Source organism: Pyxicephalus adspersus, chromosome 8 (genome assembly GCF_032062135.1).
Source record: "Pyxicephalus adspersus chromosome 8, UCB_Pads_2.0, whole genome shotgun sequence".
Taxonomy (NCBI): domain Eukaryota; kingdom Metazoa; phylum Chordata; class Amphibia; order Anura; family Pyxicephalidae; genus Pyxicephalus; species Pyxicephalus adspersus.
Window position 1 is genome coordinate 52,043,469 of NC_092865.1, and position 12,531 is coordinate 52,055,999.

Sequence of the window (12,531 nt, forward strand, 5' to 3'; positions counted from 1 at the left end):
TACATATCTCCCCTTCTATTGTATGCTGCTTCCCCCACCTCCTAGATTGTAAGCTCTTCTGAACAGAGTCCTCTCCTTCTGTTTCATTGTTTGTATCTTTCTGTCATTTTGTCTCCAATTTAATGTACAGGGCTGTGTAATATGTTGGCACTATATAAATACTGTTTATTAATAATACAATAGGCCTTGCTTCTACAAGTGTCTCCAAATGTCACATAGGCCTGTTATTCATAATATCGATTTATTATTTTGCGTTTTTGTTTTACCTTATTAAACATATATGACACGAATGCGGCAGTTGATTTTAAAGTAAACCCTGGTAAAACAAAAACCAGGAGACATTTTTAGAACAAAATTTGCCTTTTTTGCATTTTTTTTTTTGGTTTCGGGAAAACAAATATAAAAGAGGATCTTCTAAATTTAGTTTCAAAACATTTTCAGTAAATTTTACTGACATGACCCCTCCCACTTCCCAGGAAAATTAAGTCTTGACCGGACAGCAATATTAAAGTTTCCCCGCAAGCATTTGAGAGGAAGTAACACATTCTATCGTGGCATAGTTTGTGATTTGTATCAAATGTAATGTCCTCGCAGTGTCAGAATAGGGTATTATCAGCACTTGGTGTTCTCCTGTTACGGATTCTGCATCTTACAAAGTTTCCTTGAGTGTCTTGTGCTGAGTGATTGTTGCCATTTGTGCGAGGTGACTGAGGACAATGATGCCTAGGAAATTCAGCTTGATTTTAGGAGGATCCTAGAATAATTTGTAACCTAAAGTGAGGGGGGTATTCTAAAGCTGCGTACACACTTCCAATTTTTGTCGTTGGAAAGGATCTTTCACGATCCTTTCCAACGACAAGGGAGTGCACGATGCATGAACGGTGCTGTACATACAGCACCGTTCATGCTCTATGGAGAGGGGGAGAGCGACGGAGCGGCACCCTGCTGTGCGCTCTCCCCTTCCCTTTCATTAGGATCGGCTGTCGTCCATCGTCCGTGGATCCGGCAGGTCGGTCGTCCGGACGATGGACGACACCGACTGTACACACGGCAGATTTTCGCCCGATAATTGGCCAATGCCGATTATTGGGCGATAAAAATCTGACGTGTGTACGTAGCTTAATTCACACAAAAATAGGACACTTGGATTTTAGTTGCTCCCATCCCCCTGTGTTATCTGTATGTCTATGTTGGAGAAGTGTCCTTACACTACAACTCCATCCCCCATCATCAGCACAAGATTGCTTATCCAGCTGTATATGTGCCTAAAAGAGGACCTGTGATGATGGGGGGGGTGATATGCTGCACAGAAGGTGTGTATTCAGAACTGTTGTTGTATATTTAAGGCCTTTTGGCTTTTTGCATGTGCATGGGGGTGCACTGGGTTTAGGCAACCCATTTATTTTTAAAAGACACCCTAATGCACAACGAAAGCACCTACCACATGCAGTGCAACCCTGTATTTGTTATACTTCAGGTGTGTTGGCTGCTATTGTACAAGTAATATTAGCTGCCATTGTAACTGAATAGCATCACAGTGAAATGCACATTCTACTATGTGTCAGTAGTGCACATGGTAGTGTGATTTGATTATTAGGAAATGTATCTCCTACAACTTGTTTGATCTATTCAGAGTAAAGCAACATCCACACCCCAGATCTTTGAAAACACTTTTCCATGTGCTGCCTTATCATTTATTAATTTATATTGGCTGGCCATTTCAGGTCAGTGCACAGAAATGTTGTTCATGCTATTCATTTGCACATACAACACATTTGTTTATTTATATTTTTTGTGCTGAATTGTGCCAGCAAGGTGTGGTGCTGGTATGAAAGAATTTCAACCCAGAGCATCAATGTGCAATGGTATATGTGAAGGTGCATGTTGTAATGCATGTATTATTCATCTGATGTTTATCTGGCATCTGTTTGGAGGTTTAGGCCATATACACACATGATTATGACCAGAGAGGAACTGTTGTGCTCGTCTTTCTGAGGTTGCCTGATGCCGTTTATGGATTTATTGGGACAGATCCATGAACGACAATCAGGAATGACCCCTATACAAGCCAAGGGAGGAGAGCATAGCAGGTGCCTCCTGCTTGATCTCCACCTTACCCCCCTTTATAAAACAAAATGGTGCCCTGTGCACAGCGCTCGTTCGATCATCTGTCACTGGAAATGATCATGAAAACTTAAGTCTTCTTTTTACCTTTTCTGGACTAACAGTTTCAGAAACTTCCAGAAAAAAACAATCAGCTATAAGGCAAATAACTTTGTGAAGTAGTAAACAGTCGTATCTTTTGATGGGGCATCACTTTACAAATTTAGATTGCTATCTCTTTTCATCATAATAAAAACAGTGAGGTCATTATTGGAAGTTTTAGTATATTTGTATACAATAGGACCATTTCAGAAACCCTTATTATCCCTCCTACCAATGAGGATTAGGCAGTCTGACATACAATAGATACTACATCTCCCGCACCTCCTTTACTTCCGATTCCAGCAGTTGCCCCAGCAGAAACACAAGGCCTGTGTTATGATAAGCAGAGATAAACAAATGACTGCTATTCATGAACAAACATTGAATTGAGAGATCACTTCTTAGGAAATCTGCCTGGGCTGGAACAATACACATCTGTTTTGTTTTGCCCTCTCAGTAGAGTAAGGCAGTTCTGTCACTTGTAAGCTTTGTCAATTGTCTGAAAACAGGACAGGCGAGTGCACACGGGGCAGATGGTTGGAGGCCGAAGCAATAAAAAAGGGTGCCTTTTACATCCTTTTTATGTATTTTTTTAGTTATCCTGAAATTTGTAGATTTTGGTACAATAAAAAGTAACAGACTTTGCCATGTGAGTAATCTGGTTGGACAGCCTGGACAGGTGCAAAATGTGGCAAAATTGATTTATCCCCTCCCAATCTTTGGAGATGATATACTACAGCTTTTATACACCTAAAAAAGGACCAGAGAAAGATTGGCAAAATGGGCCCTAAAAAAACCTTTCATAGCTGATAAAATCTTTAACAGTAATAGTAATCTGTTTAAAATCAATATTTGATTGAAAGGTTGGAGTTGTTCAACTGACATTTGGCTGTGAGTGTCCCAAAACAGCCACTAGCCAATGAAAGCACTCTCAACTGTTTACAAACACAACCTGACTCTTGTTAGGATAAAGGTTGGGAGCTCTGCCCTTGGTTGGCAGTTGTTGGGAAATCCTCCTGGGTGTCGGCTATGATGGGTGCATGGAGGTAACCAGGTTCAAGGTCGGTATCATTTGGGGATTTTGGTCTTGTACACTGGTTGTGCACCCATCGACTAATGCATGTCTACAATAGGCATGGCAGCTGCCTTGTTCATGATCCTGCTCTGCAGACCCATATTATGCTCACAAGTACAGGGCCATGAAAACTGAATATGCAAAAAAATGTATTGGCTTTTTTGCACTAATAATCTGTGTTGCAGTGCTTTAAAGGTTAGTCCCTAAACAGTCAAGTTTAATGGATGTTTAAATGTCATATAAAAAAGAGGGATCATTTTAACGCACATTGCACAGACCTGATCCAGTAGTGGTAGTAGGAAACCCACCCAGGGAATTGCCTTGTAGTCATCGCTGGAGTGCATGTAGCTGGAAGGTTGCGTTAAAGAAGCTGCAGCAGATTTAAATACTATAGCAAATGGTAAAAAAAAGTACTTTATTAAATACAAAACATCATTTTTTTAATAATACACAATGTTTACCAATTATGTGTCATTTATTTGGGTTTGCATTATTACTGCTTATGTGCCTGTAGATTCTATATGGCTATAAGACATTAGGACTTTATGCCACCCTTGAGAAACTAACAGGATTTTTCAGGAATCCCAATGGAAACTCCATATGCACAAATCAAAATTCAGGAATAACTGTGCAAGGTGCTGGAAATCTCAAAGGAGATGCAATATTTCTTCAGTTGTTAGAGTGGCTAAGGTTGATATTGAGCTGTCAGTTTTCTGGACAGCCAAGCAGAAAATGTGCGAATAAATCTCCCTTGTAAAACAGTCAAAGCTAGGTGCACACAATACTTTATCTTTCGGCACGGGTGCATGGATTTTTTATCTCCATAGATGCACTCCTTGTGAATTGCCAGCTGTCAAAAAGGAACATGTGGGCTTCTGGGGAAACTAGAGGAAAATCTGCAAATATTAATTAAAAGAGAACCAGTCACAGTGTAATTATTAGTTAATGGGGAGGGGTGAGAAACAGGCTAAGTAAACAGGCTAAGTGGATGCTTTAATTCTTTCCAATCTAGTCATTTAATGCAAAAAAAGGGCAAGCATGCTCAAAATTGATAATTTAGCTAGCGATGGGGCCTTCAGGCAATACTTTGTTTATCTGTTAATGACAACAGCTCATTTAATGGTTCCTGGCTCTGTAAATATCTGCCTTGGTGTGTAGGTTGTTCTTATTCACTCTGTTGGATGTGCCCAATTCTCTTTTTGCAACCTTTATATTACAAAAAAGACAGAAAAGATTTGGGGCAGTGGGAGCCCCTGAAACTCCCATGTAGTTATTGCACCACCAAGTCCTTTGCGAAAGTGTCCGGTAGTCTATAGTTGAACATTACAAACTCATTGTGTGATCTTCCTAGAAACTACCAACAAATGTATAATATACAGGACTGATTTATTTCAGTTGGCCCTCATATTTCATAATAAAATGTTTTAGTGTTCAAAGGACAGGGCCATATCTAGGCTTAAGCTATATAAGTAGTCAGCCAGGAGCCAGGGCACTGTGGTCATCTAAATTGCCACTACTTCTGCCACTGATGCACCAAAATGGGCAAAAATGGCTAAATCGGGGTTAGATTCTAGTCATTGCCTAGCCTAATCATGATGTCATGCAAGAGGAAAAGGTTTTTTGGTATACTATGGAAATTAAATTTCGCACTAGGGTGAGTGTCAAGGTGTGTTGCAGTTATTACAAAGCAAAGGTGTGAATCGACCCTTAGGCCAAGGGAACACATATGTAGTGTATTAACATAGGCATATTAACATATGTTGCATTAAGGTAGCCCATTTAGTTTGTGTGGGCAGCCAACACAGAAAAAGTGCACAAGTAACCTTAACCTTGTTTTGGAATACTTGTCGAATGCAGATGCTTTTGTATAGTTGGTTGCCATTTGAAATAAATAATCACTGCTACACATGAACATTTGCATTGTGTGGCACCAGATCTCTCATTAACCCATTTGTTACAGCAATACAAACGTGTGAACTTGAAGCTTGAATCTATCTTTTATCAGTGTATCCAACAGACTTTTCCCAGTGTATTTCAGACAGGGGTGCCAGTTTTATCACATTTCTAATCATATGGTTTGTGCAATAGCAGCCTGTACAGCAGCATCATCACCTTTACTTATTAAGCTTTCATCTTCACCAAGGCCTTGTAGGTGTTAATACACACATGAGCACTTGTTATTAATAGTACAGAGGCGGTAATTAAAGACAAATGTCGGGAATGTTTATTCATGTCCCCACACTGGTGAACTGTAGCTGTTCCCAGCAAATATATATATATATATATATATATATGTATATATATATATACATTTTTTTCTTTGATGCAATCAGCTTTTATTTTGCAGGGTTGATGAATCATTTGTACCCAGGCACATGATAAACCTTTCAGCCTGTCCCTGTGATTCCCCAGCCTTGGAATCAGAAAGGAAAATAAGCACTACGGAAAGAAAAACATCTTTTGCAATCCTCCTTTGAAGAGCCCTGTAATGCAAAACAAATGAAAGGTGTCTGCTTCTGAGCCCCTGACCTCATTCTGCGCCCCGGTTAGCTCACAACAGTCTGGTGGATTTTGGAGATGTTTCTTATTTCTCTTTTTTTTTTTTTTTTCCACCCCACAAACTTCAACTACAGTGAGATTGGGATGGGGAAGCTGTATCTCTAGTTATACAAGTGGCTGATAATCTGTTGTATAAGAGAAAGGATAAAGTAAATGAGGGTAGGGGGATGACTTTCACATTTCTTGCTCCACACGGGTGTCATGAAAAGTTCATGCACGAGTTAGGCACAATAATAAAATTTGATCTAGGAAAAAAAACGTGATGTCCCATTAGAATCCTCCCACCTCCATAATATCAAAAAGCAGACTTTTGTATTTTGCTGCTTGCAATTGCAATCACTCGCTGCTCCTCCTTATTCCCTTTTATTTTGTTTCAAAAACACTTCATGAACTAGAAGAATTTTCACTCACTATGAGAAAATGAACAGAATCTGAAATGCTGAACATGACAATTTTTAAATTTATTCAGGTTGGTAAATACATATAAACAGTGAATAGAGTGCAAAGTGGTGGGGACAATGTGTTTCATGAGACAAATGTGCTTGCATGCTGCGCTACAGCCTCCTTTTTTTCAACCCTGGATTCATCTAGTGTTAAGGTTTGACCATGGGACACCCAAAGTAGAAAGAACAATGGATGCATTTGACTACATTTTCAACATCTCTGCCTTACAGTAGGGACCACGTGTCTACATAAGATTGGAATTGTAGTTACAGGTATTAGGTGGTGTGCAGTTCTACGACCTCAGTCTATAAACTGGAATCTAAAAGGCATGAAAGGTCTGTAATCTCAATGGATAAGAATACAACTACACAGTAAGGTTTTTTTTTTATTTATAAAAGTTCAATTCCAACTAATGCTTTGAGAATTTGCATCGTTCAATGTTGCCTTTAGCTGGACTTCCATCTGGTCATCCAATTATTTCAGGTCCTTAACAAGTGATTTTTCACATTACTTAGGCTACATACACAGGTGCAATGTTTCTCGTCTGATCGGCTCAGGGCTGATATCGGTCGCGAATCTTGCACTCGTCAGGGCTCGTCGTCCATCGTCTGAATGACCGTTGTCCAAATGACCATCCTGGTGGATCCACGGACGATGGACCACAAATGATCGTGATGAAACTGAAGGGTAAAGAGGGCAGTGGGGTGCTGTTCTGCTGGTTTTCCCTTACCTCTCTATAGAGCAGAATGGTGCTGTATGTACAGCCTTCGTTCATGTATGGTGCAGTCGGTTTTTGTTGGAAAGGATTGTGAAAGATTCTTTCCAATGAAAATTATTGCACGTGTTTGTACTTGGCTTTAGATTTAGGGTTTCAAAAATGTGTTACACAATTGTTATCTTGTAACAAAAGACACCATGACCAATTAAGGGAATCCAAAGACAAAACATGGGCTCAGGGTTATTATTAGATAACATAGAACATAATCAATTTATACCTATTATTGCAAATTTATTTAGGAATCTATTGAGTTCATTTTAACAGGGATTTATTTCAGCTTTATGGTTAGATACTATCTACAGACAAGAGGGGCAGCCATGGGGCCGAAGTTTATATCAAGCTTGGGAACCTACATGGGGTTATTTGAGGACTGCTTTGGTTGATGGTCTATTAACATGTCCCTCGCAGGCTTGTTATTTTTGCTTCTGCATTTCATTCTCCAGTTAAGCATAAACTATTGTATTTTTGACTTAATAATGATTAAACTATAATTGTTTAACCGGACAACCACGAGAACAGGTTTTTACCAATACCAACATTAAAATAATTGGGTTCTAATAGTTCACCCTAAAGTGTCTTTTTCAATTTACTTGAGTTTCTGTTAGAGCCTTCTTTTTATTGCATTGACAACAATCACACATAGTTGTAAAACAGGTGGATGTATGATCCAGCAATAATCTTAGGTGAACCTTCATGTCAACTTTTAACATTTGTTATGATGGATATGCTTAGATGTTATTTCCTATGTTTCTATTAGAATCACTGTTCATTTGTAGGTAGTAACTTGGACAGGATAAATCAACTGGTTGCTTTCACATCAGTGTGGGATATCCACAGCCTGATTGCTAAAATGCATTGTGGTGCAATGGCAGACTTCTATTAAGGTGAGTGCATGCAAAGGCATTATCTGTAGGTTTTGTCTAATATAAATAGGACCCTGGAAGCTACCTGGTGGAGACATTTTCAACAGCCTACATGGTGCAGCATTGGAGCATGTCTTTTGTCTGTCATTTTAGTTCATAGTACAATGTTTCCTGTCCACAGCCACAAAGTTCAAGGGGAGTGAAGAGTAATTCTCTGTGGAACAAAAGTTAGCCGCAGTGATATGATGTAGTGTGTGGCATAATAGAGATGTCTGGGTGTCTGTTACTCTTTTACCTATATCTGTACACATTACTTTTTTTTATCTGGCTTTGTGTATAAAGTTCCTTCTTCCTTTCTAGACTTGTGTTCTCCACAAACCACCCACAAGCTTCAATCACAACATACCCAGAGCCATTAAAAGTGCAATTATCAGATTTACAATCATACAATTATCTAATTGTACACATTAATGACAAACACCGGCCGTGGGCTTCCAGTGTTTTTAGATTCCTGATAGGATAGAGGAAGACCTGCGCTGGATTTACCTATGCATTTATTACAGCTCTCCAGGACTGGAGAAGATAGAGTATCTTGGGAGAAAATATATGATCAAGCAAACCTGGAAAATACCTGGTCTAATATTGAAAACCTTACCAAGTAATAGCAAATTATTTTTAGGAAATCTATTCCAAGTTTCCAAGATCACCCAGGTTTTCCTATGATAGTGATGATCTTCTCCAGTCTTAGAGAGCTTTATTAAATAAGGCCCATAGACACAAAAAAGGTGCAGGTTCAGTTTTTGTTCTGTTGACATGCAATTCTAATATGGCTGTCCTGTCTTAACCTAGGGTATTGCACAAAATTTATTATATAATTTGTACAGTAACTCACGGCTTTGGAATGCCACACTGGTAGGGGAAGCCTTAGTTTTTGGTCACGATCTTTAAGGCCCTGTTAACTCTGACATTTTAGTATGGGTTGCTGTTGTACACACCAGAATATACTGTATTTTGTGCATTAACTGAGGTTGTAATAGGTAAACCAACACAGGGCAACAGAACACCAGAGCTGTTCCTTTTTTTAATGCAACACATGGTACCTGCCTGTAAGGGTCTATTGGCACCTTCTGTACTGTACATTAGGGTGCCTCCTGTTTCTTCAGTTTACTGCAACATTGTATGTTTTTAATCTATCATACATTTTGGCTTTTCAGTTATCAGTTAGAGGTGGATAGGATGACGTTTATCATGTGTATTCTTCTTCAGTTGTTAGGCAATGTGCAGGAGAAGCAGCAGCGGGTTCCAGTGTTACAGATAAATGGGGGCTGTGTGTTGGTGGACACAATTGCATGGTTATGGCTTATCTTAAGCTTGAGGAGCAGTACATGATCAGTTCACTTAAGCTGCGTACACACTTCCAATTTTTGTCGTTGGAAAGGATCTTTCACGATCCTTTCCAACGACAAGGGAGTGCACGATGCATGAACGGTGCTGTACATACAGCACCGTTCATGCTCTATGGAGAGGGGAGGGGGAGAGCGACGGAGCGGCACCCTGCTGCGCGCTCTCCCCTTCCCTTTCATTAGGATCTGCTGTCGTCCATCGTCCGTGGATCCGGCAGGTCGGTCGTCCGGACGATGGACGACACCGACTGTACACACGGCAGATTTTCGCCCGATAATTGGCCGATGCCGATTATCGGGCGATAAAAATCTGACGTGTGTACGTAGCTTTACTTTGCAGGCCCTGTTCTTTTACTGTGCTTTCTGAGAGCAGATCAGGGCAGACACATAACCATTAATTGTGACCCATATGGACATATTCCAAATTAGAAATGTGCAAGAATATATATTGCATAACGTTGACTCTAGTGATGTAAAATATTATTTCTCTGTCAAATCGCAGACTCCGACTGCCTTGGCAAATGCTGTACAGACGTTTCATTTGCTGTGCCAATTACAGCAACCTACTACATGAGACAAATAACCCTGTACAAAGTTAGTAATCATCTTTTAATTAATGAAATGTTGGAGGTCGTTTTTTTAGACTGCCTTTTTATACAGTGTTACCTTTTCCCTTGGAACAGTGCTTGTCCACATACAACTCATCATTTTGGCAACGTGTTGATGATAAAGTGGACCTCTCCTTAGCGTCACAAGTCTGTATATATACATATATATTTATACAGCAACTGTGTAATTTAAAAAAAAAAAATTCCTCCTATAAACAGCTGTTGTTAAAAAGAAGCTTAACTTCAAAAATATAAAACTGCGTTTACACAAGTTCTCTTGCAGTAGAAACAGGCAATGTCAAACAATGAGTTGTGCTGTGCATAGTGTTTCTTACACAAAAGATTACAAACAGGCAGTTAAATATGTTTTATTGCAAAAAAGACATCACCTGTCCTTCCTGAAATTACCAATCTGGCAGCTTTCAATTATTTTTAAACTATAATTATGCTTTGTGCTCCTGTCTAGTGATTTTGCCTAGGCTATGATATTGGCATCAGTCTGCCAATGGAAAAGAGAAGCATTTCTTAAGGGCAACTCCTGACCCATGTTAGGCTGCTGCAGGCTTACCGCTTTCTAGCAACGTGAGACGCTGCCGCATGGAGAGACACTCTATGTACCTGTGGCTGTATGGCATGGAGAATAAATGTTCAGACGCTGTTTTTTTGGGGTTTTTTTTAAACCACCTTTGCTAGGCGAGTGCTAAAGTGACTGGCAACGTGCCAGCCCCTGGGAGCCAAGCAAAATGGCACATTGAACAGGCAGGTGTGAACTTGCCCTTAGTCTCCACTTGGATAATGATCAAAAATTGTTACTTTGTAGCAAGTCACAAGGTAAACGGCTGTAGCAGAGACTGATCTGTGTGTAGACATTTCGTAACATAGCCATTCTGTGTCTAAACAGGGCAAATTTCAGGTTCTCCCCCCAAAAAACTGATATCCATCTTGGCTGTGCTCCCCTACGGGCCATGTTTCCTCATTGGAGCCAGTAGTCTAAACCCCATGTAAGCTCCATGTCATATGGTGTCCAAGCTTGCTCAACAAATAGTTTACAGATGACAATATTAAGAAGTAGAAATACCTTGATGTTTTATTCCTGTTTTATTTTCATGCATACTTTTAATGGTTTAATTTATCCATCTGAATAAGATAGGCATCAAAATATCATTTGCCTTTGGCTAGAGTCAGGGATGTTAAAACGTTGCTGGTTCCATCCAGTATTGTTTTGCTTCTGGACATGGCTGGCCTTGAGGGTTTATAAATTTTAAGCAAAGGCTCTTGCCCCAGTGTGTAACTTGGACCCTTCAGCAGAATAACTACCAATCACAGCTCTTGTCAGTCATTGGCAAGAGCGTGTGACTTGCTGACATTCTTTAGACAAAAGATTACAGCAGTGAATAGTGAGACTGCAGTCCCCTGACTGCACAACACTTGTGTCTCTGTAATCCCCTCTGCGCCGTGCAAGGGTCATGACGCAAGCAAAGGCCCAACTGCAGATAATTAATGTCGCTAATTATACCTGTCTGTAAGCAGTAGGTGTAACTCCCCTAATTATTGGAAGAAAGAGCCCTATTCAATGCGCTGAGCATTCACACGTGAAGGTTAAGGATGGATGAATCTCAGAACATGGCTTAAACCTATAGATGTGGACCACTGATGAGGTCAGAATTTTACATAAATGTACAATCTGAAAGCAAAACCTGCGCAAATGTGAAGTCTGGTTGTTTAAAAGGCTAAGTGGGCTGGACTGCCATAATAATAGTGGACTAATTGTATATAATTATTTCACTTACTGGTGTATTATTTTCATTCTTTTGTTGGTTTATATTGTCTATAATATCATAATAAGCTTTGATATAACACAGATATAAAGCTAGCTTACCTGCCACTAAATTTGACTATGATATTTTGATTTTTTTAAAAAAAAATAAAAGGGCACCTCATTGGATGACCAGGTCCTTACACAATAAATATTCAACATGTCTTTTTCCCCAAATGTTATTAGTATAGTTCCATGACCTTACTGGTCTGCTCTTATTCTTCTTTCCCTGCCTGTGTGTGAATCGTAAATATTCCAGAGAGTTGCCTGTGTTGTAGGTTAAGGGATCTTGGGTGGTAAGTCTGTAAGGGTCAATGCCTGAGTTTGGATTGTATCTGTTGCCCCCAATGCTTGTATACTGGAACATTGACTTCAGCTACTCCAGCCCTAACTATGTCCCTTTCTAATGGTATCTGGAACCTTCGCTTTTTTCTGCTCTTGAAATTAATGATTTGTTCTAATTTCACAGTCATCTAGAATACAGTATTGTACTGGAGGAACCTCCAGAAGGCCTGCCTAACTGTATGCTAGATCTGATAGTGTCTGGGACACTGAAGCCAGGCTACCAAAATGACCCACGCACATAGACTTTATTTTTATGTCTATGGCCTGGCATTGTACGTTTACTGGCTTGCAATCAGAAAATGCAGGAGGCAGCTACTACCAGGTAAGATAATTATGGACCTGCAGAAGCAAGAGGTAGGGGTATCATCCAGTTTAGTGTATCTATGGTGCTAGGGAGTAGGGCAGGGAATTTTTTAAACAAATACTGAATTTGTT

At 39.8% G+C, this 12,531-nt stretch overlaps 1 protein-coding gene across 1 annotated transcript in view; it reads left to right on the forward strand.

Moving 5' to 3' along the window:
• Positions 1-12,121, forward strand: part of NDUFAF3 (NADH:ubiquinone oxidoreductase complex assembly factor 3) — a 147,336-nt gene extending 135,215 nt beyond the window's left edge. Inside the window, exon 6 of the mRNA XM_072421208.1 lies at positions 12,095-12,121. Coding sequence (XP_072277309.1) covers positions 12,095-12,121 — 27 coding nt within the window. The remainder of the gene's footprint in view (positions 1-12,094) is intronic.
• Positions 12,122-12,531: the final 410 nt, after the last annotated feature.